At 40.2% G+C, this 24,827-nt stretch overlaps 1 protein-coding gene across 1 annotated transcript in view; it reads right to left on the bottom strand.

The window, feature by feature from the left end:
• Positions 1 to 6,489: 6,489 nt before the first annotated feature.
• The window catches only part of LOC101794316 (tyrosine 3-monooxygenase), a 34,007-nt gene continuing 15,669 nt past the window's right edge, over positions 6,490 to 24,827 (bottom strand). Inside the window, exons 7-12 of the mRNA XM_005022557.6 lie at positions 22,013 to 22,148; positions 21,254 to 21,323; positions 19,497 to 19,553; positions 16,891 to 16,986; positions 11,197 to 11,330; positions 6,490 to 9,686 (exon numbers count right to left, since the gene is read on the bottom strand). Coding sequence (XP_005022614.2) covers positions 9,527 to 9,686; positions 11,197 to 11,330; positions 16,891 to 16,986; positions 19,497 to 19,553; positions 21,254 to 21,323; positions 22,013 to 22,148 — 653 coding nt within the window. The 3' untranslated portion in view covers positions 6,490 to 9,526. The remainder of the gene's footprint in view (positions 9,687 to 11,196; positions 11,331 to 16,890; positions 16,987 to 19,496; positions 19,554 to 21,253; positions 21,324 to 22,012; positions 22,149 to 24,827) is intronic.

Genomic DNA, 24,827 nt, shown 5'->3' with positions numbered 1-24,827 from the left:
TCTGATTCTCCCCTAAGGTATCGAGAGAAACACGTAGGTATGAAATCATGTTCCTGAGATACTAGTGTACCAATATCTTTATATAGCAACTCCTCTGACTGCTCTCAAATGCAACCCTCAGAGCTGCCTGCAGCTTCCTTGACTGTCTTCTATATGCTAGCTCAGATGACAAGTCATTTGGCAGTGTATCACCTTACAGTCTCAGATCCTCCATAGTTTTCTCTCCACGTGCAGGGATTGCAACAGCTCTCTTGAATTTCAGTGCTGTGCTTCAGTGAAGAGCAGGAATCATAATACCAATTCAAAATCCATTTACTGAGCATGTTATTAATAATATTATTAATGTAATTAATAATATTATTAATGTAATTAATGTAATTAATAATATTATTAATAATTAATTATTATTGGTAGCCTCTTCATCCCATCAGGATATACCTATGGTACTTAACAGATTCCAAGAGAAGTATGTTCAAAACTGTCACATTCACTTTTCCCTAAAACTGAAGGAATCTCCTTGTATGTCTGAACCTGCACAACCAGGAGATGTGCCATCTGATGTCCTTCCTCATACATAAACTACAGATAGATCTGAAAAACAAACATCACTCAGACACTTCAAATACATGCCAGAGATGATTGGCATGGGTCTTAATGTGGCTGAAGGCAAAGCCTCTTGGGGAGCGGAGGGGGTCTGCGTCACTTGATAGTCAATATGATAGAGATTCAGATTTACACTAATGCCAAGTTCTCTCTGCAGTCTAATGTGGTACATGAATGCAGACTGAGGCTTTTTACATTTGGCATACATGTCCAAAAAGAAAAAAAAAATATTTGACACTACAGAGCAAGCCTTCCTCAATTGTTTTGCATGAAAAATTAGTTGTCCATTGGATTAAGCACATGAACATGTGTCTTGAACATGGCAAGAAATTGCTTTAACAGAAAGCATAATTCTTTGTGATTTCCTTCTTTCTCATTTTCCCCATCCTCTAAACCTTCATAAGACAGTTTGAGCGTTTTTTTAAGGCTCACCTTTTTCAAGATCAAGAATTGCACATCTTGACATGTAGGAATGATCGCATGAGGTACCCTGCATGGATGAAACAAGGAGTTTCAGACAAAACTAAAACATAAAAAAGGAACATGTGAAAGGTGGAATTAGTATCAGGAAACCACATCTGGAGTGTTGCGTCCAGTTCTGGGATCCCCAGTAAGAGGACAAGGACATACTGAAGCAAGTCTGTGGAAGTGATTCAGGGAGTATCTTATATACAGGAAAACATTGAGGGAGCTGGGACTGTTCAGCCTGGGAAAAAGAAGGTTCAGTGGCATCTTATCAGTGTGTGCAAATATCTGATGTGGAGAGTAAAGAAGACAGAGACAGGCTTTTTTGTTGGTGTCCTGTCAAAGGGCAAGAGGCAAATGGGCACAGACTGAAGTACAGGAAACTCCATTTAAACATAAAAGGCTTTTTTACTGTGAGAGTGTTTGAATACTAGAACAAGCTGCCCAGAAAGGTTGTGGAGTTTCTGCTCTTGGAGATAGTCAAAACCTGGCTGGACACATTACTGAGCATCCTGTTCTAGTTGACCCTGCTCTCACTAGGGGGTTGGACTGTGCAAACTCAGAGGTGCCTTCCAAACTCAGTGTGAGTCTGTTCAGCAATATCTTCTTATAACAGACACTATTCTCACATGAGCAATGCTGCTGTGTTCATCTTCTTGTTCCCATTTTGGCAGAGATGGAAAAAAAAAAAAAAAAGAAAAAAAAAAAGAAAAAAAAAACTTTTTCATTCTGCTTTCAGAATAACATCCAGCCCACAGGTACTGTGGCACACGAATGAGTCCTTATGCTCTCTTCAGCTGTTTTCCTTGTCCTACATCTCATTTTCCCAAAGAAGCTTATTGAAGCATCACAGCTCCCTTTCGGCCCCAGCTTCCATCTTATGGGGAGATGGGAAAGAGAATCATTCTTTCAGTATGGCAGAAGCACAGAGTAAGCTTAGCTGTCTTTTGCAACAGCTCTATGAGTATTGTCTGTTATTTCAGAATTAGATCCCGTTCCTCTTGTTCTGCCTCAAGCACAGCAAAATTGTTGCACAAATATACTATGAGTATAGGACTCTCTCCTGGTTAGGCCTCTCCTGTTTTTCCTTTTCTCCTCTCTTCCACCGAGAATGTCAGCTAGCTTAAAGTGCAGCAGGACAGACCAATAATGTGAAATGACACAGGTGTCATGGAGAAATGGGTAATGTACCAAAGACCTTGCTCTTAAATATGTATTAATTTTATCTACTGAGATCTTGCTGGAGATAGATTTTCATGTTGTGCTGAAAATAACTCTTTTACAGAGGGTGGAAGTCTGGTAATGTGATAAATGCTGAACCTGCTTTTCTCTGGAGACAAAATCATAGCAGAACACTCTGTGATGATGTTGGAAGAAGAATTCAGATTTCTTGTTGGTCTTTGTTGGTGTCCCTATCCATGGAACTATATTTTTGCTCACTTCTATAAGTTGGATTCCTATTTTAAAGAATAGTCTCCTTGCTTCAATTTTCTTAAATGATATAATTTATTTTCCCATCTTGCACACAAATATAAACAGGATTCCATAATTTCAAAATAGATATATTAGATAGCACAAAACCTGAGCTTTCTTTCATGAGTTATACTCAGCATACTGGACCATGATACTCCATGTAGTATAGCCTAAGATAGCTCTACTGAAACTAGTGGAGCGGTCCCATTTTATTTTATCTTATGATAGGGAACTAAACCATCAGGGGGAATCATACTGAGCCAAGTCCTCTGTAATAACTAATTTTCTTCAGCTGTTAGTCAACACCTAAAGGCTTTAGTAAACTAGTGGAATGTAAAGAACTATTTGCAGAAATTAAACAAGAAGGTTTTCTTGTAGCCTATCATTGTCATGTAAGCACTAAACAGTGAGGTGCTCTGTAATTTTCTGTGTAATTATATAATTGCTTCTTTGCTTCATGTTTTCATTCTGGTTCATGGGCAAATGGAGATGTCAAGGCAATAGGAAAGTCAATTTTCTTCACACATTTTTTTTACTTTTTATTTTTTATTCTTTCTTAAACACCATTAAGCCAAGCAAGATAGCATTGCAAAAAATAATGATATATCATAAATTACTGAGAAAATGTGCTTGGATGGTTTGCCCACAACCCAAGGAAGCTATACCATAAATCCTTTACCATGTCAGTGATGGGGTGAAATTGTTTCCAAATTGTGTATGCACTTGATAGCCATATTAGATGATAGCTTTCTAAAACAAAGCCCGTTCTAGTAACTTTTGGCTTGCTTCTTGCTCACAGATGAAGACTGGTAATTGGAAAAAAGCTACAACAAACAATATTGACTAGCGAGTTTCTTTTAGGAAACTTCCTCCTCACACTCCCTGCAGCTAATACAGTGTTGCATAGAGCTAAAATTCAGAATCAGTTACAAAGCTTGCCTTTGTAGGACACCAGAGACACAAGAGTTGAGTGATATTGTTTTGTTTACTGAGATTTAAACTGAGAAATATGAACTAATGCAAGAGTCAGAACAAAATTGAAATATCTGAAGTGCAAGACTTAAACACTGTACAAAATTCATATCATCATCCAACACACATTCCATTTCTAACCCATCAGTTTTGGGATTCATTCAGGAAATACTTAAAAACAGGCTTTTTTTTTTTTTTTTATGGGTTCTGTTGAGAATGTTTCTAGCACTTGTACAAAACCTAATGATGATCATCTGTGTCATCTTGTGAGGCATTCTTGAAACACAGCATTTGTTAATTAACAAATAATAGGTATTTTCCTTCTGTGAGTTCATTTTAATTGGCTATTTATGGCAGAGTATTTAAGTGTTCCTGTCTACCACTTCAAGGAATATTTCTATAGCGTTGATTTTTTTTTCTCCCCTCTGTCAGTAAATATAAGTGTATGAAATGCAACACAGAAATACGACTGTAAATTGATCCTTTATTTTTACTTCCACATTAAGTACTACTTTATTCAATAGGAATTTTGCTGTTTATTCAGAATTTATAACTGTCTTCACCAAAGTGAAAAGCATATCCTATTTTATGGCATGCCAGCTTCAAACTCCATGACAGCAGAAGTAGACCCAGTAGCTGAAAATGGTACCCAAAAATGCTACAACACAGATAATTCAGATATTGAAGTTCCAGACTGAAGGATTTTTCCAGTTAAGTTTACCTGACAGGTATTATGTGCCATGTTTTATCATTAGCAGTTTATGTTTGAAACTGTCATGAGTAACTTTGTGAAAGATGTACTTTGAAGACAAACACTGTTAGTTGTAGGTGGAAGTAGAGATTTGTTTTGGATACGTTGGGTGACAGCTGCCACTCTTTTACCCAAATGTAAACATTTCGCCAGGTTAATTGCCTTCAGCAAGGGCCAAGTTGAAACTCAGGAGGGCCCATTTTTTCCTCAAGTTCTAACCAAAACCCAGGGAAAATAATAATAAACTTTCCTGTGTTCGGTGACGTAATTTTCCCTGTTGGCAAGCACAAGTAAAAGAGATTAGCAAACAGCATTTTAAATAAAGGGAGAAAAGAAAACTCATGAGAAAATAGTTAAGTGGAGTGGAAGATAGTACTGTATAGCTCTAGCAATACCAAATTTGCAGTCTTCTGCTGGGGAGGCACTGCTTTGCCAGTTGCTTTTTTTCCCCTTCTAAGGTAGTCTTCACTCAAAGTTTAGGATTATTGAGTCTTGCAGGGCAGCAAGGCCGGGGCAACTTCAGCTTTCCCATGCACCATGGAGAAATACTCTTTTCCAAGACCTCTTTTCTACTTGCTAACCTTTGTACCCCATACTGAAAGCAAATGCCTTAGATAAGGCTAACACTCCTCAGTCACAGTTAAAAAGGCGTAACTGACTTTGATTTCTCTACAGTCTTGAAGTTACAAACTTTTCTCCTTTATGCTAAACTTCCCTTTTTTTTTTTTTTTCCTCAAACATTGAAACAACATATGCAAAACAAACATGTTTTGGGACTGTCTACCAGTCCTTTCCATTTATTGCTCCTTTGCTCTCCCAGTTGTCAGCCAGACTCCTCTTCTAGTTTGGCTTTCTTTCCCCTGAGGAATTCTTGTGGTGGGAGAGAGTGCCAGAGATTTGCTTTCACATTGGGCCTCAGCCACCAGTGTTACCCAAAGTTAATGTATATTTAATACGAGACAGACAGTAACCCTTTCTGCCAGCCTCTGACCATGCACCAGATGGAGAATGCTGCGAAGTAATGTCCTCTAACTAAATCTAAAAGCCTATGTATCAACTCCTGATTAGTGGTAGGGTGAGATTACTAGGGATGTATGTCTATACCCCTCTGTTTCTTTGCCAGTTGGAATTTATCCATGCTGTTGGATATCTACAGAAGCAGACTCCAGAGAACCTTCTGTTTTTGCAGCAAGGCAAAGCTACTAGAGGTTTTTTTCTAGTAGCTTTATTTCCTGCTTCAAACAGTCATGTAACACTTCTGTCTGTGACTGATGGTCACGATTTACTGGATACGAAGTTGTAACTTCTCCACAGTGGCTGTAAGATGATCTTCAGGTGTGTAGCTGTACATTGAATGAATTTAAGTTGCTTTAGCAATACGCTATCATTTTCATGGAAGTTTGATTTTTTATATTTGTTTATTTGTTTCTTCCTTCATGGGTCAGCAGAGACCCAATGTAATATAGTACTTTCTTTCTGGGAAGGTCTTTTGGTTTTTTGTTTAATTGATTTTGGGATTTCTTTAATCAGTTAAATACGGTTTTAAGTTCATCAGGTAGTAAAAAGGTTGAAATACTAAAGGAGCCAGAGAGAAGTGATTGAGAAGGTCTTTTTGAGGATGACAGTTCTGCCTTGTAATACAATACTGTTTCTCATGGGAGTGGGTGGGAGGCCTGCCTAAATTTCCTCTTCCTGTTCTGCCAAATTCCCCAAATTGCATAACTATGTATTCTCCCTACGCAGTGGTACCCTTGGCATCCCTAGTAAATCTGCAGGGAAGCAGGGAAGCAGCTGGAGGCTTGAGGGTGGACCAAAATTGGTAGAGGACAGACTTGGTTAGCCAAAAAACAAAACAAACCCAAACCCACGAACCAAATTTACTAACTCTCCCATGTATAACAGAACAACACAATACAGATTTAATAACATACACTATTTTGCTCTAAATGCACTCCATCTAGGAAAAATAAGTTTATCGGGATAAGCAAAAGACCCATGGGGAGTTCATCAGTTCAGTTTCAAGTCACAGGATGTGTTTTACTTGGCTTTGGAGCCTTCTTGTGCAAGATTAATGTGAAACTGCTGAAATGCAAACTGACAAAAAGACATATTTTTACTGGTTGGTGCTTTTTCCTTTGTGCCTTTATTTTCATTGGGAGGCCCGATCAATGCCTTCCCCATCACCCCTGTCTTAGACCAACAAGAGTATGAGGTACTTCTTGGCTTCTGTGAAGAAATGAAAGAATGGTTGTTGGAAGAGCAGCCTGACCAGTGTACCTCATAAGGATGTAACCCTGAAGTCTTTTGCGTTGTAATATCACTGAATAAGAGGAGAAGAATTTGGACCTCATTAAAGAGGAGTGTCAATCATAACTATCCAGGGGTAAGGTTTGCTTGAGTACGAAAGGAAAGATTTGCCTCCTTTGGAAAAATATTTCTGGCTCTTAACAATTCAAGTAGTTCAATTCATTACTTTTGAAGCTTTGCTAAGCTGTACTGGAGCCTACCCTAGCCATGTATGCAGACCGAATATCATTAAGACAATAAAAAAGCAAGTACACCAACAGAGGTTTTGATAATCCTGCTCTGACTTTCTGTACACAGCACCTTAATAGGCTCAGTACTGTCACTGGGATTATTCAAGAGATCAGGTACTACTCAGCATGTGTAATGGTTGGAGAATCTGGCTCCAAATGGTTTCTTTTTCTCTCATTGCTACAGGAACTGGAAAAGACAAGGGTGCGTGGGCGGGCCTGGAGTCCCTCCAAGGAAAGTGTGAGGCCTTGGGCAAAACAAATCCATCAGGTCTCTCATTTCTTCCAAATATAGGTCTGTTCTGAGCGATAGCCAAACTCAAGTATAAACTCCACATTCAACCATTTCAGAGGGAATACATGAAAAAGACCCTATGGCCTACAGAATCCATCTATAGAAAATATTTTGATAGTTCTTCCGCTCTGGCATTATCTTCCACTTAAAAAGAAAGAAAAAGAAAACACACAAAACTGGAGCACATGGTTCAATTTTCAGTGTAAAATAACTGGTTGATGAAAATAATATTTCTGAAAACAATCTGTTGTGAGCTATCAAGCGTTTTTGCCTATGTACCATTTGGCAGGAAGTACACAGATAAATTATTACAATATGTAACAAAACAAATTGCTCTGAAGAGAAACAGTATTTGTGTGTGTGTATAAGTGGGATAAGTAGAATTAAATCCATAAAAGTATGTTGAGCGTTCATCATTCATCACAGCAGAAATACCCTGGAAGCAAAAGAACTCACTTCAGCTCTGTCCCTGTCTGAATCTCTAGCAAAAGAGGTTTTACAATATGCAAATTTTTTCCTGAAGTAAAACAGAAAAATCCTATATTTCAATTAAAAAGAAAGAGCTCAGGATGTTCCTGCTGCTGAGAGAAAGGGGTCTCACAGATATTTTGCCAAGATAGTTCCAAATTTGTCAGGCATCACCACATTTTAATAAAATGGAGCCATTGCAGCAGCTCCCTAGGTCTTGAATACTCTATTAGTGCCCATGGGAGAATTTTCTGAAGTGCTTATGGACATGAAGATTTAAGAGACAAAATCCCATTAACTTCCAATAAGACAGTTTCTTTAGAGCCTGGCACATGTACAAATTACAGTGAGATAAGCTCTGTATGAAATAACAGCATGCAAATTGCTCTGTTGTGACTTTCTGTGTACATGCTGTTATCCCACAGTGACCAGTTAAGGCAGAGTTGATGACTCCTTTTCCATCAAGAGCCAAACCACCTCACATTTACATCAGAGTTCAGGCCATGTATGCTGGCAGTTAGTGGATAGCAGTGGACAAGCTGCAAGCTTGCTCTCTGCCTTATCCTAAATACACTTTTGAAAATACAAGTAGGGTTTCTTAGCTGCACGGGATAAATCAACATTGACATCTGTGGCTTACTGTCACCCAACTTCAGCCATGAGATCCACATTGCCCCTACTTATGTCATACCCACAGCCTGCCTCAATGTTGTCTGTTTGTGCTGCTGCTAAGCAGAGAGGGAATCCTTCCAGGCATGAGCCTCCTTTTCTTTTCCCAGACTAGTCTCTATTTGTAGATAGTGGAGGAAGGAAGGATTCTAAAAGTGCATGAAAGTCTGGAAAAGGCAATTAAAGGATTGTTTCTGTAAAACATGACCTACAGAGTGGAGATAAATTTCAGGCACATCTGAGAAAGGAACTAGAGCAGGAAGCAAGATGAGTTGGATTACGTGACTGGTATTGTATCCATAGCAAGGCTATATGGCTACTTTTGTTTGATCTTAGGATTTGCTCCATCAATAATAAATATACTTCAATTTTTGGTTATTACTAAAAGTCATTATAATGCCAATGAAAAATAAAAATCTTTAAGTGTGTTTAGGACTATCTGCATCACATGATCTACACCTACATCAATGGGACTCGCTCTATTTCTTATAGGCTTCTTTGAAAATATTTTCATACATTCATCTTTCCCCTCTCCAGAATCCAAAATTCTTTTTCAAATCAAGCAGGTATGCCACAGAGCCACAGAATCACAGAAATCAGATTTTCTGCCCTTTTTGCTTTTTTTTTTTTTTTTTTTTTTTTAATCCAAGAATACATATTCTGTGTTCTCAAATATGACAGGAAATTATTTTGCCACATTTGAAAGCTACTGAAAAATAAGACTGTCTAAAAAATGAATAGCAAGCAGAAGTAAAAGGTCCCTCTTACAAACTCTTGCATTTCTACATTGTAAAGGAATCATTCATAGTTTGTGAACACAATAGCGGATAGTAATTGCTAGCAGAAATGAGCTAGCTGCAAGGACTGTAGGCAGCTGGCCAGCCTTAAAGATTGTGATCTTGTCATTTAAGCAAGAAGTAAAAGACTTTGTGACAGAAGAGTTACTGAGTTATTTTGTGACCAATAACTTCAAAAGGCAGCAGGTGAACAAAAAACCTGTAAAGGTCCAATAATAACAGATAAGTACACACCAAACAGCTGCAGCTTATATCACCTACCAAAAACTGGAGTAATTTGAGCTTTTTTGTCATTTAAATATACTCAGTAGGAATGCATTAATGTGGCTAAGTCAGCAGCCTAAATTACAGTGAAAAGATTAGCTTGAGAGAGCTGTTTGTGGGTTAAAGATGCATGCAGCTGCATGTTTGCATGCATCTACAACTTCATCACTAAATCTTCAAGTGCTGCAACTGCCTACATATATATCAGTTCCAGGTGAGATGTACTGCTGCAGTTTTAAGAGAGATTTTCAAGGGCCAGGCAGAGATTTTTCAGGTCCTCTTTCATTTGACTGAGTGCCCTCTTGACCTTCTGTGGTGTGTTCAGAATCTCTACGCTGCTGGTGAATGGATCATAGTGCAAAGAAAAGGGCTTCTTGATCTTCATTGAGTAGTTTCTGTGGGGGAAGGAGACAGATCTGCTAGTTCAGAACCCACTTCTCCACATATAAAACCTGCAGGACCTAATTTATCCATATGTAGGCATGGATTTATCAGGGTAGCCCTGGCTACTGTGACACCCTCATCACTGTCACTCCATAAGGTTTTCTGGTGCATTATATCCTCCCCACAGCTGAACTACTTGCAGCCCAAAAGATCTGCAGTGCCTGCCTCTCAGCATGGCTGGCTCAGATCCGTCTGTGCTCTTACAGCTCTACGTTAACACAGTTCAGAGTTATTACAACCACAAGCTAGAGGAATGCAGAAACACAGCATGTCTGCTGCCTTCACTTCCAAGAAATAACCTGGAGTAGCTCTTTCTGCATAAAATCCTAAAAACCTATCCATACTAGGTATACTGGACTATTTTGCCATCTCTCTTGAAAGGAAAAAAAAATATTAAAAAAATTGCTTGCCATTTTTGACAATGTTTCCATTAAGTACATGCTGGTAGGAACCCCCTGTACTGATGTTGCCTTATGTTTTCCATTCTGACAGATTCTTGTGCCTTCAGTTATTTTGAGCAGCTTTGGCTGAGCAACCATCCTGAAAAAATGTATGAAAAACTTTAAGTTTGAGAATGGTGTTTTCCTTGTCCTTTTAAGTTCTTTTCAGGTCTGCCTGAGTCAAAAGCTCTTGAAAATCTCTCTTCTGCCAGTGAGTTCTCAGCTGCATTTTAGCACAGTGCCAAGATAATAGCTAAATCTGAACCCGCAGATTTAAGATGAGGAGCCTAATTTGCTATTGTTATAACCTCAGCAGACAGTGTTTTGGGGCAGGAGGTGGGGGAGGTTGGGAAGAAATCTGGCCCAAGTTCTCCTCTTCTAATAAATTTCTCATTTCAGCTCCTGCATGCTCCCCAGTAGCGCCAGCTAGAATTGCTCTTGTTATTCTAACTGTTGGAGATTGAGGCCCAGAATGTTAAACCCTTTTTAAAAACAACAACTTATTACATAACAGTCACAGAAATGCATTTAGAAACACCTCAAGCTAATTTGAAATAATATTATTTAGATTGCAGTCAGCTACTTGGTAGAAATCAGTCTGCCTGTGAACGCTGATTCTGCATTCTTGCACAGATATAATCAGAGGAGAAAGGCAATCTTGTTTTTAAGACCCCTGCTAATCCATGTTAATTCCCAAGTCTGCTATAAAATTTCTGTGTGACCTTGGGTAAGTCAGTTCTTCACGACCTCCCATTTGTCTGGAATAGCGCATAGGCACCCTATTTGTGGGATTGCACTCTACTCTCACTGTTCAGTTGCAGAATTTACCTCAGAAGTTGATAAGATGAAGTATTGCTGAGACAAAGCATTGGACAGGATATAACAATACTTAGCTATGGCTTTTTATGAAGTTTTTCTCAGATAAACACCTTCACATCTAAAAAAGCCACTGTGCAGCAGAAATGTGTGTTCAAGCTGGTGTGTGCAACACCCCCTCCCCCCCACCAGTGAAGTTACTTACTGGAGCTTGGCCTTGGCATCTTCAAAACTTTCTGCTATGAAATAGACAGGCTGGAAGGCTTGATCCTGATACGGGTGAACTGCAGTCACTTCTGGATCAAAAGGCTTGTATTCTGGCTTGTTTGATAAAGCGTACTTTGTAACAGGAACAATGAAGGTTAGAATAGGTAAATGAACATAGCAAGAATCAGTCTCTACTGGGCTGTGAAATACTCATGGAATAGCTAAAGGCAGTATCAATTCATTTTCTTTCACAGGTGAAAGCTGTTTTTCATAAATAGTAGTTAAAATTAATAAGTTTTAAAAAGAAGAAGAAGAAGAAGAAGAAGAAGAAGAAGAAGAAGAAGAAGAAGAAGAAGAAGAAGAAGAAGAAGAAGAAGAAGAAGAAGAAGAAGAAGAAGAAGAAGAAATTTTCTTTATTACACTGATGTATTATTGGATACCATATACACATTCACAAACAGGAAGGGTGAAGTCTACGCTATAATATAAAATATAAATATCTACCAAAATATAAATATCTATCAGAAAAAATAATCTCAGCATCATGCTGTTTTCTCAGCCAATAGCACAGAAGAGTCTGCACGCTATTTTGAAGTCCCCAGACCATGTTACGAAGCTCACATTTCCTGCTGCAATGAAAAACAGAATGATCTTGGTATTTTCTGCACAGCTCCCATGACATTTAAGCAGCACTAAAGTGTCCCTGAAAGCCAAGCTATAATTGTACACTATACTCTGCATGTGTATGTTTGTGATTTGGGCCCATGGAGTTTCTTCTATAAGTTCTGCTTGGGTTCTTCTACATTTTACCCTCGGGCAGATGGTAGGATCATAGAAGCTAATTCTGTCCACACTGCAGTCTGTAGGCACCTTTACAATTTGTATAGACATACTGGAAAACCCTTTAAACCAGCCAGCAGCAGAGATGGTGGCAGTGTGATTTCATAGGTATTAGTATTGGTGGTTTAGTACCTGTGCAGGGTCCTAGGAAGGCAGCACAGCTAAGGTTCAGAAAAAGTCCCTGCACAGTTTGTCTGCCTCTGCAACCCGAGTCAGATAGGTTAATGCTAGCTCAGTTACAGTGCCATTTGAACTGTGCTGTAGATGTGCCTCAAAGCTGGTCTGGCCTCCAGTTAACCATGATGGTGAGTCCCATGGCCACTTCAGTGAAATGCCCTGTATATAAACAAAAAGGAAAAAGGCAACTCCTCTCAGGCAAAACCAAGACCTTTTTTTCCATCCTCAGCCTGTACAGTGGGCCCCCATATACCTACAGACATCTTATAGTACCAGCCCATTTTTGCTGTCTGCCTGTTTGTCTTTCTCTCTTTTTCCCCAGTCTTCAGAAGGCTCCTTTCACTATTTCACAATGCAATCGCCAACTCCCATGATACTTGTAAAGGGCTGGTAAACTGGGTGATGCTTTTCAAGACTTTGTTCAGACAGTACCCTTAAGCACATTTTTAGATGTTTTACTGAACTGAGCCTGAACTCTCCATCATTGGAGGCCTGCCTTAACCAGTAGGTCAATTTGCTGCAGAACTGGTGCAGAAATTCATATACACTTAAAAAAAAAAAATATATATATATATATATGTATATATATAAAATGCTAAAAGATGGTGTTTTTCCTGTTCTTCATTTGCAGTGTGTAATTGAAGAATAAACCTTGGAGAGCACTCATACAGTCTAAGATGGATGGTATACACAAACATAAGGCTGCTCTTATAATCTTAGAAGCTCAGGGGACTAATGGGAAAAGATTTTAGAAACTCAAAACCTGACAGGGGTCCCGCTATGCTGTCAGTGCTGAAGCAGAGCTGAAATCCCATTGATTTTAGTGGAAGTTCTGCTTGAAACCGGATGGCCTGAAAGGCCTCTACAAGTTAAGTACTTGTTGTGCTGCAAGAAAAGCATATGTAGCACTGACTGCTGCCAGAAGTGTGGTATGAGCCATAAGATTTTACAGTATGTAGGACAGAGTCCAGCTGAGTGTTAACAGGAGAAGCATTTTGGATAATGCAGAACAGCTGACAGAATATAGTGAAATAAACAGTGCAATACCAAGAGCTATTGGGGAGGAATTCTTACAGTTCAGAAGAGGCAAGGTTGGCCAGCAGTCAGACCCATTGCAACTGTTCAGTTTAGACTTGGGTATGGTTATCCTGTCCTTTCCAATACCTAGCTGCTGTCTTTAAATGATTTTTTAGACAACATGGATTTAAGTGCAAGTACCTTGCAGAGGGTGTTTCATCTCTACCTCTTGTTATCTGCCTTTCCCTATGTTGTTCCCCAGGTTTGGGCAAGATAAGCTCATACATAGAAAATAACTACCCAAAGTTGACTTCAAACTGGTCAGAGGGGGTGCTGTGGAGAAAAGGAAAACATTTTGAAGACTTTGTAGTCAGGATGTGGTTCCTTGGGTTACAGTCATACACTCACAGACAGCCAGTCCAGGCTGCAGTTCAGGGATGTTCCTAGACTCCTTGCTGATGCTTAATTCTCAATAATATTAGCTTTATGTTACACCACTCACCCTTTCCAGCTGGTTAGATGTTATCTTCTTGCAGCCAACCATCTGGCCTTAATAACTCATGCCTTTATTGGCTCCTTAGTGCCCAAATCACCCTGCTATAACTGATCTGGAAGCCTCCAGTGATGAGGAAGCCCCTCCTTTGCCCAGCTTACTGCATGTGTCTCCATGATTACACAACCTGCAGTAAGCCTGGCTGTGCCACTTTTGCTGAGCCTCTAGATGATATGAAATTGAGTTTGGGGACTCCACACATAAGCCCACATCTGGACTGACACTGAGAAGGCTGGCAGATAATTATCAGGAAGGACAATGTCTTTCTCCAAAGCAAGAGTGAAGCTTATCCAGACCTTTCTTAAGATCTAATCTAAGACTGCAAAATGAGCTCTTTAAGGAACTAAAGGCTATCGTTAGTGTCACTATCTTCCAGTCCAAGTTCAAGGAACATTTTTTATTTCATCTCTAACAAAACTGCCTAACCACTGCTGTATTTCTAAAACAAACAAACAAAAAACAAACAACAACAACAAAAAAAAATAAACAAACAAAACCCACACCCTTCTACTGAAATAGACACTGCATTACACATATTTCCTCTCTTCAGGTGCGAAAGAAACAGTTTGTATATTTTTTCAAGTTTCAAGTATCGCACCTCAGCACTTCAGTGACACTGTCATGGATTCTATACTGAAGTTAGAATTAAACGCTTATAAACACTACAACGACTAAATGGAACCATTCGGGTTTTCAGTTTTGTTCCAAATAAAAATTCATGAGGTGAATCAGCCAGCCCTCTAAGGAAACTTCAGCACTTAAGGCCATAGATATAAATAATTTTTGTACATGAAGTTTCATGTGCTCAAGGTGAATTGCACAGAAACTACTAATCTGCTGTCCAAAAAGCTACACAGATAAACTTCCAGAGCTTACATAAGGATTGTACATGGCGCATAGCATTATTTCTGATCAGCTGCTTGCCCATCTTAGGTGTTACATGAAAAGCGGACACACTTTTGGAAGGGGTTAGGAGGGAATCCTTCTTCATTACCTTTTGAGTATAAATGCCATCACATCTGTATATAATTTCAGAAATAAGATGGATGAAGACCCAGGTGAACCCAGCTGTATCAAAAACTTATCTTGCAGCATTACCCTTCAACTACTGATAATAAAAGTAAAGACAAGAATCAGACATTTATCAACTCAAGGACAATTATCACTCCTATAGTCAACCTTACAGGCAGAGAATCCGAGATGCACTTCTACTTTTGTGCTATATGGCACAGTTTTGTGAACAAGCAATGCTTGACTACTACTTTAATCCAAAGCTTATTGGTGTCTGGTGAAGAAAAGGGCAGAAAGAGAGGAGGGAGAGCACAAGTCTGGTACATGCAATTCCAGACACTAAAGCTGAGTGTTTCTGACATGACTTTTACTTTCAAGTGTGTCAAAAGAAAACAGAAAAGAAGGTAACTTGATTCAGATAGATTCTGTGGGAATATTACTATGAAAGCTGTGTAAATATACGAGACATGATTACAGGTGCCATTTAGTAAATGCATACGATTTAAAGCTACGATGTAAAGTATTCAGGCAGACAGACTAGAATAAATGCTGCCTTTACCTGTGCTTTCATATTGGACCTTCTTGGTTTTACCAGCAAATCTAAGTATCCTGATTACTAGCTCTAAATACCGAGGGAGTCTCAGAAAAATAGTAGCTTCAGCCTTACCCTAGAATAGACAGATACTCAAACTAAATGCTTCACTCTGGAGACTAATTTGTAGGTGATCTGGTTGATCAGTTTGAAGATAATATACATTTCACTGTTTTAAAGATGAGTGCTCATGAGCAGTCAGGCACAAGATCAGGTTGCTGTGCAAAAAGAAGGCATTCTCATTTATCTATAGGGGTAGTGAGCATGCAGATCTCAGTTTTCGAATCCAGAAAGCTCTGCAAATCTTATACAACTGAATTTGCTAACAAAACTCTCCAAATTTCAAGTGTCGGAAGAAAAATGATGCTAAACTCACTGGTGGTAAAATGACGCATGATGTCTGTGAGGGTTTCCCTTTCTATAGGTAACTCTCAGCTGCACCTCTGTTGTGACTCCTACTATAAATGCATTGAGATACACTAGTGGGTGGTTTCATCCTTCCTCCACTTGACTGGGAGCAGGACTGACCTGTATAGCTTTAGGAGAGTTTTATACTGTTTTTAGTGTTACAACAATCTGTCTCTAGCCATGGAAGTCAAAGGCATGCTAATCCAAAGCCATGGTTCCATATGAATGTATCATGTAGCTAGGTGGTAGGTTGATGCATCAATATAGACACATCTGTAGTTTGTGTGTATATATCTCCCATGAAAATTTTGATACTTAGTTTATAAATAAGCTTGAAAAGAGCACCCTCCACATCCCCACCTTTGGTCCTTACTACTACCAAAAATCATCCAGTATTTGCATAACTTGAAGCAATTGAGACCTAATGATACCAGTTCAGGGCTTTTGCACCTATAAACTGATCATGTGCTTCAGTGTTCTGAAGCTGAGGAGAAAAAAAATGTCCCTCCTACCAACTGTTTGTATGAAGGAGGTGAAACCCATGACCTTTCTGTAAAAGTATACACTCTTTCCACAGTTTATCTCTCCAGTACAGTATTCAGCCTGCATACAGATTTTCATCTATATAAAATTCAAGCTACAATTAGTTTTGAAATGTATATATGAATGTAAAATCCAGTCAGTCACTGCTTTTTTGACGTATATGTGCATAAAGGTCAATGCTGTGGATGAAGTTAGCAGTTCATAATAGGCATAATATTGCCCTCTAGTGAGTAATACAGAAAAGTACAGAAAACTTCTATGTTGAAGTTAATTCTGCATCACTACTGGATAGGAGCAGTAAGAAACAAACCTAATACTTTATAGGTTGAGTGTTTCATTGAATTTCATCTCTCTAGGTTGAAAACAGGTAGTCCTACAGCATTTTGTCCCCTATGCGGTAGCCTCCTGAGAGGAAGAACAAATTTCTTTGCAGAAGAAAAAAGCAGTATTTTAAATCATATTGCTGTATGTGAGGAAATATTTTGCTTTTACCAGATAATTTAGAGAACTGGATTATAGAAGTATTTTCACACCAAATGCATGACACATACCATAAGCTCCCCATAAGATGAAAGCAGTCCTGCCCCATAAGCTCTGATGGATCCATTTTGCTTGCAGAGACCAAACTCCACAGTAAACCAATAAAGCTGATAACAAGAACAATTTGTGAAAATCACAGTCTCAAGAGGCAATTCAATTTTAAGCTTTTCATTTTTCCTTCCTTCTAATGTATTTTATCCCTAGTCCTTAATGTTTTTGTATCTTCAAATTTTACAGCTATATATTTTAAGTAAATTACTTTTTCTCTTCAACATATAACACACACAAAAATCACAATACATATTTTTTCAAAACTTGCCATCCTTTCCATTCTCACTCTCTCCAAAAATAAAAAGAAAAAACTGCTAATGATACTATCTGTTTTTAAATAAATTAGCTTTGAGCTGCCTTATAGTTGAAAACTGACAGTTTTCAATACATACTCCCAAAAGCACAGGTAGACACCCACAGAGGGTTCAAGACCTTAGAAAGGTCCTTGAAAAGGCAATTCCCTTCCTCCTTTCTCTAGCATTCATCAGAACTGAGGAATGACTTATTCCTTAGCAGCAATGTACCCTTTAAGATTATACGAATTCCATCATCATCTTGCTGCAATAGAAAATAAAGATGCATCTTTTTTTTTTTTTTTTTCTTGCAATAAAGCACGACTGGGACCATACTTCCTTTACCTGCTGGACAGTGATGGGATAAAAGCAATTGTTGGCTCTGGTAACCTGTTAGCCCTTCCTTTATTATACTATCTAAGGAAATGAACAGTGGAAGAACAATTCTGCACAGCTTGACCCCTAAGCTGATGGATAGTTGTTGTGCAAAACACGGAAAACAAAATACAACTCAAGAATATGGTTTTGTGCTGCAACTCTTCAGGGTCACTTTAGGGACACAAGAGACACATAGCTCTTTGCTGCTTCATTTGCAGGGTTCAGGTTAGCATTCTCAGCATCCTTCTCAAAGAATTGCAAGCACTTCACAAAATAATGTGAAACTATATTCTGTCTATGTTGTCACTCTCTTTCTCTTTCTTTCCCCAACCTTCTTTGATATGCATCTTCTGATTTTGATGATTTTGGGGTTTAGCCTACAAATTTACAACTAAAGAAGCACCATGCCAAGATGTTTCTTTTTGCAAAACTCAGAGCTGCTTTTACTAAAATTCCAGTGATAATTCTCCATTATTCTTGTGTTAATAATCTTGATTCTTACTATTTCCAGTGAAAAGCCTTTCAAGTATCTCATGATTTTGCAGAAAGTGACAGTGAGACATGGGACAATGCTCTCGGAGAAGGATTTTTTAATTTATTTATTGTTTTTAAGTCGTTCCTTAGATATCATTTATTTGGCTCTTAGTGAGGTTCTTTTGGTTCTTAGTGTCTTAACAGGGTACAAGACACAGTATTTGTGGCCCACTGTGGAGAACGTGACTACTCTTAACTTTCCATCTCTTGTGTATGGATCTACCTGCTTAGAAAACTCATGGAACTGAAGGAACTAATGTCATTTCAACATTTGTTGTACATATGTTATAGACCATGAAAAAAGTCATGATTCTTTTAAGAAACTCTTAGGTAGCTTAGATATTGCCATATTACCTAAGATAGATAACTCTTTGTAATGAATGGAGAATGATAGGGATTTCTAGAGAGAAACAAGAATTTATGGTAGACATCTATGTCTCGGTAGAGAAAGCATTAAAAGTTCTCTATTTTCACTTTCTGATGAAGAAACATTAAAAAGGAGCCTAGATTAGATGTCTGAACTTTTTATAAAAAAAAAATGAAGATTGAGTGGTTAATCCAGAATATGTTTACTGTTCTGAATACATGAATGGTACTTAGTAAATGCTATTCTCACGAATTCTGAACTGCACGTAACTCTTTAAAAAAGGTTCCTTTGTTCTACCTCCCTAAACCCCAGATGACACTGAAAATTTCAGATCTAGCACCCATTGTTCTGCTAACTTTACCCTTTAAGACTCTTTTCTTCCCCTGAAAAAAATAATCATGACAGTGAAATAGCTGCTATTATCGGAAAAAAAAATAAAATAAAATAAAAAATCTGGCCTCCAGCATATTTTCAGACTAAGATGGGAGCTACAGGTTGCATGAGTCATTCTCACAGATTGTATACAGCCTAGGGATTCAGAACCAAGTGAGAGTACCTGCTGCCAAAGAGCTCACCTATTTCGTGAGATTAGCAAATAAAGGGCACCCTGAATTCTGATTGCCCCCTGCACCATCGAGTATACATATAATCACATCGAGTATACAGTCAATTAGATGAATCTATAAAGTGAGTCAGAACCCTCCCATTGCTGAAACTGTAGAGGCTCAGCTTCAGAAACATACTCTTATGGCAGCAAAAAGTGTAAGTATTTCCTCAAAGTGGAATCATGTGCTTCTGGGCTCCCTTGGAGGGACTCCAGCTCCTGCTCCAGCACCTCCCTAACCTGTGGATGAGGAGAAGACAATTCTGCTGCTGCTCCTATTTTTGTGTAGCTAAGCCGAGACACTAAAGAAGAGCCTTCCCTGAACAGTGAGGAATACGAAGTGAGTCCTTTGGTTTTTGCCTCTGATACTAAACTGCTGTCTGTACTTACTGTGGCTAGTTTCTCAATCTCTGTTTCAGATGATCCAAGAGAAGCCAGTCCAATATCCTAAAGCAAGTAAGCAAGCAGTCAGTGTTACACCAGTGTGATTATTCAGCCCAAGGGAGAGAAAGAGGGGAAGGGGGAGGACCACATCATTTCTAGCATGAATAGCATGAACTATTCATTGTTTTTGTCACCCAAAATGACCTTCCATGGCTTCCAGGATGCCTACCTCTCCCTGGCCCCCAGCTACATACCACTGGGAGCCACATTAGATGAGTGTTTAATCCTCAGAGTTCTCTGTGTAAAGTTAACCATCTCTTGGCTTAATGCTGGACTATCTCAGGCACAGATTTGAAGGGAGGAATGAGAAGTAAGGACTGGAAGGTGGGTTTTATTTTTTCCATACCTTTTAGTCTCTCATTCTCTCTCTGACAGCCCTTATCGGTATGTCAGATACATGCAGGGAGGATGCTGTGTACTCACAACTATGTTCTCTGTTAATTACTGTTCCCACAATAATTTACTGTAGGTGTCTCCTCTTAACTATCCTGGGAGCTGTATTGTGCAGCAGACAAACAAAGCTATTCCCTATTCCTCATTCATCTTTTCATGTTGAATGGAATAAAAATGAATGTTTATGGGGTGAATTTCAGCTGTGAAAATACTTTTTGAAAACGTGAAATGCAAATTGTGAAAATTAATGTTATTCCATGTTGTATAGTCTGTGTTACAGGCAGAGAAAGAGTAAAGCTGAAAGGTTTGAGATTGCTATAATGTCTTTTCTAAGGTGTCTTCAGTTCTGGTGTTGAACTGAACTGAGGAGAGTTCTTCCAAAGACAATTACAGACCTTGAGGATACTTTAACAACTACTATATTGAATCTGATAATAGCCAATATATATGACCAGAATGGAAACTGGCATGTATCCAAGTTGATGCAATTGGAAACCACATATTGTGAGGTGAAGTGGCTTTATTTTCAGATATTCTATCAGGGATCAACATCATATAACCCCTCTGCACTTATTGTCAGTTTCCACACTGGCCACTGATTGATAACCCTAGAATACGAGTTATCTTTATCCCTCTGCTATGGTTTTGAGGCACACGTATAGTTCTGAAGTCTTTAGTTGCACAAGGTCATTGAGTTCACTTGGGTCTGACACTGACAGCTCATACCAAATGGTCTCTTTTGTACAAAGAAGCTCTGTTTTCTTTTTGGAGCCTCCTCGCCAGTGTGAGCAATGCTGTGAGAATCTGGTGAGTTGTAAAAGGAAAAACATCTCAAATGAATGACATGGTGATGGACACAATTAAAGTATCATGTGAGATAAAAAATGTACATCCAGAGGCAGAGCCAGCTTAGGGGCGTGATGGCTGTTGGTGGTTGGGTTGGTTGGTGTGGCATCAGACAGGAAGCTTGGGGAATAAGATAGTCTATACAGCTCAAACAAGCAGCACTGCAGAGGCTCCACTGGCATCCTGCTGCAGGCTGACTTGGCTCTCCCACAGAGATGTCCCACCAACACTGCTTGCCCTTCCTTTTACAAAATGTCCACAGGGAGCAGTGCTCCACTGTGCGCCACTCCCTTGGAGTATTTATCTCCTCAGGCACTGCTAGCCCACTACTGCTGGAGGTTGTGACTCAGACACACCCAAGTCTTAAAATAACATTTCAAGCACGGTGAGCTGCCTGCCTTTGAGGCTTGTCTGGCCTGCTACCCAGAGCAATTGGTTAACAGCTAGCAGAACAAGCTTCTTACCTGGGAGAATTGGGCAAACTCCTTATTGGCTAGCATGGGAACATGACCCAGCAACTCGTGGCAGCAGTCTCTGGAAAACAAGTGACCTTCACATTTAATTAAAGTGGTTTGTATGTTTGTTTGTTTGTTTGTTCTCCCTGCTCTACGTGAACATCCTATGAAAGGCTTTAGCCAACAGACCTCCCAAGGGAGCTAGTGTGAGGATTGCAACTGTTTTAGTTACTCTGCAGTAGGTGCCTCTGTACCTGGCCGAGCTTTGCAGAGAGTTTGACAAAGCATTCCCTTCTGCCATGGGGATCCAGCTGCCCCCCACTACACTGGCTATTGTCTCACTTGGGATGGCATGGGCAATAGTCTCCTATGTCACAACATCTTTGAAAAGACCCTGTTTTGTCCCAGCATACAACAAAAACGTCTGTGTGAACTTGTAATTTCTCATGAAATGTAATTGCTGCTGTCTGGCCAGCACTTACTGGGAGAGTTTCACAGCAGGGAATCAAACCCCAGCAGATGGTAAATGAAGGCAGGATGAAAAGATTAAACCAGATATTCTCCAGTCTTTTCCTTCTCCAGACAACTTTGTAAGAGACACAGAGACCCACACCCTCTCATGCATGACTTCCCCCTCTAAAACTCCAGCTACCAGTTTCTCAGATTGTTTCATTCTGTGGAATACTGGATAGAGACCCAGAGTTTCTCCCAAGAGAATTATTTCCAACACATTCAAAGGACAGGATTGTGCCATGGTATCAAACTTACGGTTCTGGGGAATGCATAGGAGATGAGAAATGTCTTATATACTGGGTGCACTGGAAGACACGGAATGCCAGGCTGGCAAGGAAGTCACGAGCAGACAGCAGCCCTGCTACTGGTCTCAGCTGGAAACCTGTTCTTTCTGCAGAAAAGGAAAGTGAGACAGAATTTAGGACTTGCTATGGTTACTTGCTTTACACACCCACTGCAGGTAAACAGTTGTAGTGGGCCTTCAGGTCCCATTGCAGTAGCTCCTTCCACTGAAGGATAGTAGGAACATCCTGGCTTATCATTATCAACATGTACCTTTTGTCATTATGGGTCCAGTTAGGGTAACATAAAAACACCCAACTGCTCATCCTTCTATGGAGATATTTAAGGCCTGTCTGGATGACTACCTGGGCAGCCTGCTCTAAGGAATCTGCTTTGGTAGGGGGGTTGGACACGATGATCTTGGAAGGGACCTCGAGGTCCCTTCCAATCCCTTCAATTCTGTGATTCTGTGATTCTGTGTTTAGTCACACAGCAGTGATGTGAGGTATAGAAGTCCTACTAACCTCAGTTTACATTTCTAGCATGTTAACACACATTTGTCATGTCAATGATGTGTCTGAGGTCACACATGATCCCTGTGGTCAAGCAGGGAACAGAACCTGCATTTTCAGTCCTTGGTTAGTTTACTAATCCTAGGGTTCTCTCTCATTTCCTCCACAGCATGTGGAAAAGATGATAAACAGGAGTTTGGTAAGGGAACACTCCCCAACTCTACCCTTGTCTGAGAGCACCTGGCTCTTCTGTGATGCTTGTTCACTATTTAAGCTGGACCTGTGGAATTTCTTATTCCCTAGTATGAAATCTCTGGTACCTCACACACTTGAAGATAAGGGTAGATAAACAATGAGTCTGACCCAGTCTAGGCAATTCCTCTATTCTTCTATGCACCTGGTTCAAAATGCCCCAGCAGTAGAATTGGAGCATACTATTCAACTTCTAAATTTGTCAGTGCATGCTGATACAAACTGCATAAACTATCTCAACCCTGGCAAGCCTCCCTGTCAATTTTAGCTTTCGGTCTGAACTTCATTAGAACAGGAACACTCAGGAGAAAGAGCAAAAAGGTCCTTGTTAGAGATGATGCTGGAATTTGGCCTTTAGCCATTTAATGTCAGATTTTTTATTAGCTATTTTTAGCTACTTTTATTTTTAGCTATATTAGCTACTTTTCCCCTCTGATTTTTTCACCATTATATTTGCCTAGAACGGACTACGTACCCTTCCAGTGATGTGATAATACACATTTTGCTCCACAGGTGTCCATAGAAGAGGTCAGAAACAACACTTTTGCACTTGGATTTTACCTTGTGCTATCAATATTATCCCTGAGCATCCTGTATTACTGTGAAAGGTCTTTGAGAGATGACTGGCAAAATAAACTGTCCTATGGTCAACTGAATGCGTAATCTTCTTTTCCATGGGAAACATGTTGGTGGTCTGCAAAGCTAAGAAAATTGAAAATCACTGCTTTTAAAGAGAGCCAATGGTAATCTTTTTGAAGTCCTATATTCAAAATCTGTGTTGCATTCTCAGCTCCCATAAATGACATTTCATCCGCTTTAAAGCATAAAACTGCATTTTAAAAAATTCAGAAATGGCTTTTTTCTCCCTTTGCTATCCATATCCTATTGTGTCATGAAGCCTGGAACCTAATTTATTTTATGTAAACAAACAAAAAAATCCCACCCAGAAACCAAGCCATTTACAAGATTTGTTTTGTTTTGGTTTTTAATGTTTCTTCCAGCATTTCTTGTCTTGCTCTGTCTGGCTATTAGCACTTTTCTCAGAAAGAAACAGAGAGAGAGAGAGAGAGAATGAAAGAGAATGAAAGAGAAGGAGAGAGAGAAAGAGGAAGAAGGGAAGGGAAGGGAAGGGAAGGGAAGGGAAGGGAAGGGAAGGGAAGGGAAGGGAAGGGAAGGGAAGGGAAGGGAAGGGAAGGGAAGGGAAGGGAAGGGAAGGGAAGGGAAGGGAAGGGAAGGGAAGGGAAGGGAAGGGAAGGGAAGGGAAGGGAAGGGAAGGGAAGGGAAGGGAAGGGAAGGGAAGGGAAGGGAAGGGAAGGGGAGGGGAGGGGAGGGGAGGGGAGGGGAGGGGAGGGGAGGGGAGGGGAGGGGAGGGGAGGGGAGGGGAGGGGAGGGGAGGGGAGGGGAGGGGAGGGGAGGGGAGGGGAGGGGAGGGGAGGGGAGGGGAGGGGAGGGGAGGGGAGGGGAGGGGAGGGGAGGGGAGGGGAGGGGAGGGGAGGGGAGGGGAGGGGAGGGGAGGGAAGGGAAGGGAAGGGAAGGGAAGGGAAGGGAAGGGAAGGGAAGGGAAGGGAAGGGAAGGGAAGGGAAGGGAAGGGAAGGGAAGGGAAGGGAAGGGAAGGGAAGGGAAGGGAAGGGAAGGGAAGGGAAGGGAAGGGAAGGGAAGGGAAGGGAAGGGAAGGGAAGGGAAGGGAAGGGAAGGGAAGGGAAGGGAAGGGAAGGGAAGGGAAGGGAAGGGAAGGGAAGGGAAGGGAAGGGAAGGGAAGGGAAGGGAAGGGAAGGGAAGGGAAGGGAAGGGAAGGGAAGGGAAGGGAAGGGAAGGGAAGGGAAGGGAAGGGAAGGGAAGGGAAGGGAAGGGAAGGGAAGGGAAGGGAAGGGAAGGGAAGGGAAGGGAAGGGAAGGGAAGGGAAGGGAAGGGAAGGGAAGGGAGATAAAAAGGCCTTATTTGAAGAGATAGAAATGACAAAACATCTCAAACTGTCCATGACAAAAAAAAATGAGTGGACAGTAAGGAATTTTTCTACCTGACA

The sequence above is a fragment of the Anas platyrhynchos genome, chromosome 1 (assembly GCF_047663525.1).
Source record: "Anas platyrhynchos isolate ZD024472 breed Pekin duck chromosome 1, IASCAAS_PekinDuck_T2T, whole genome shotgun sequence".
Taxonomy (NCBI): Eukaryota; Metazoa; Chordata; class Aves; order Anseriformes; family Anatidae; genus Anas; species Anas platyrhynchos.
This window is presented reverse-complemented; position numbering and strand designations above follow the sequence as displayed.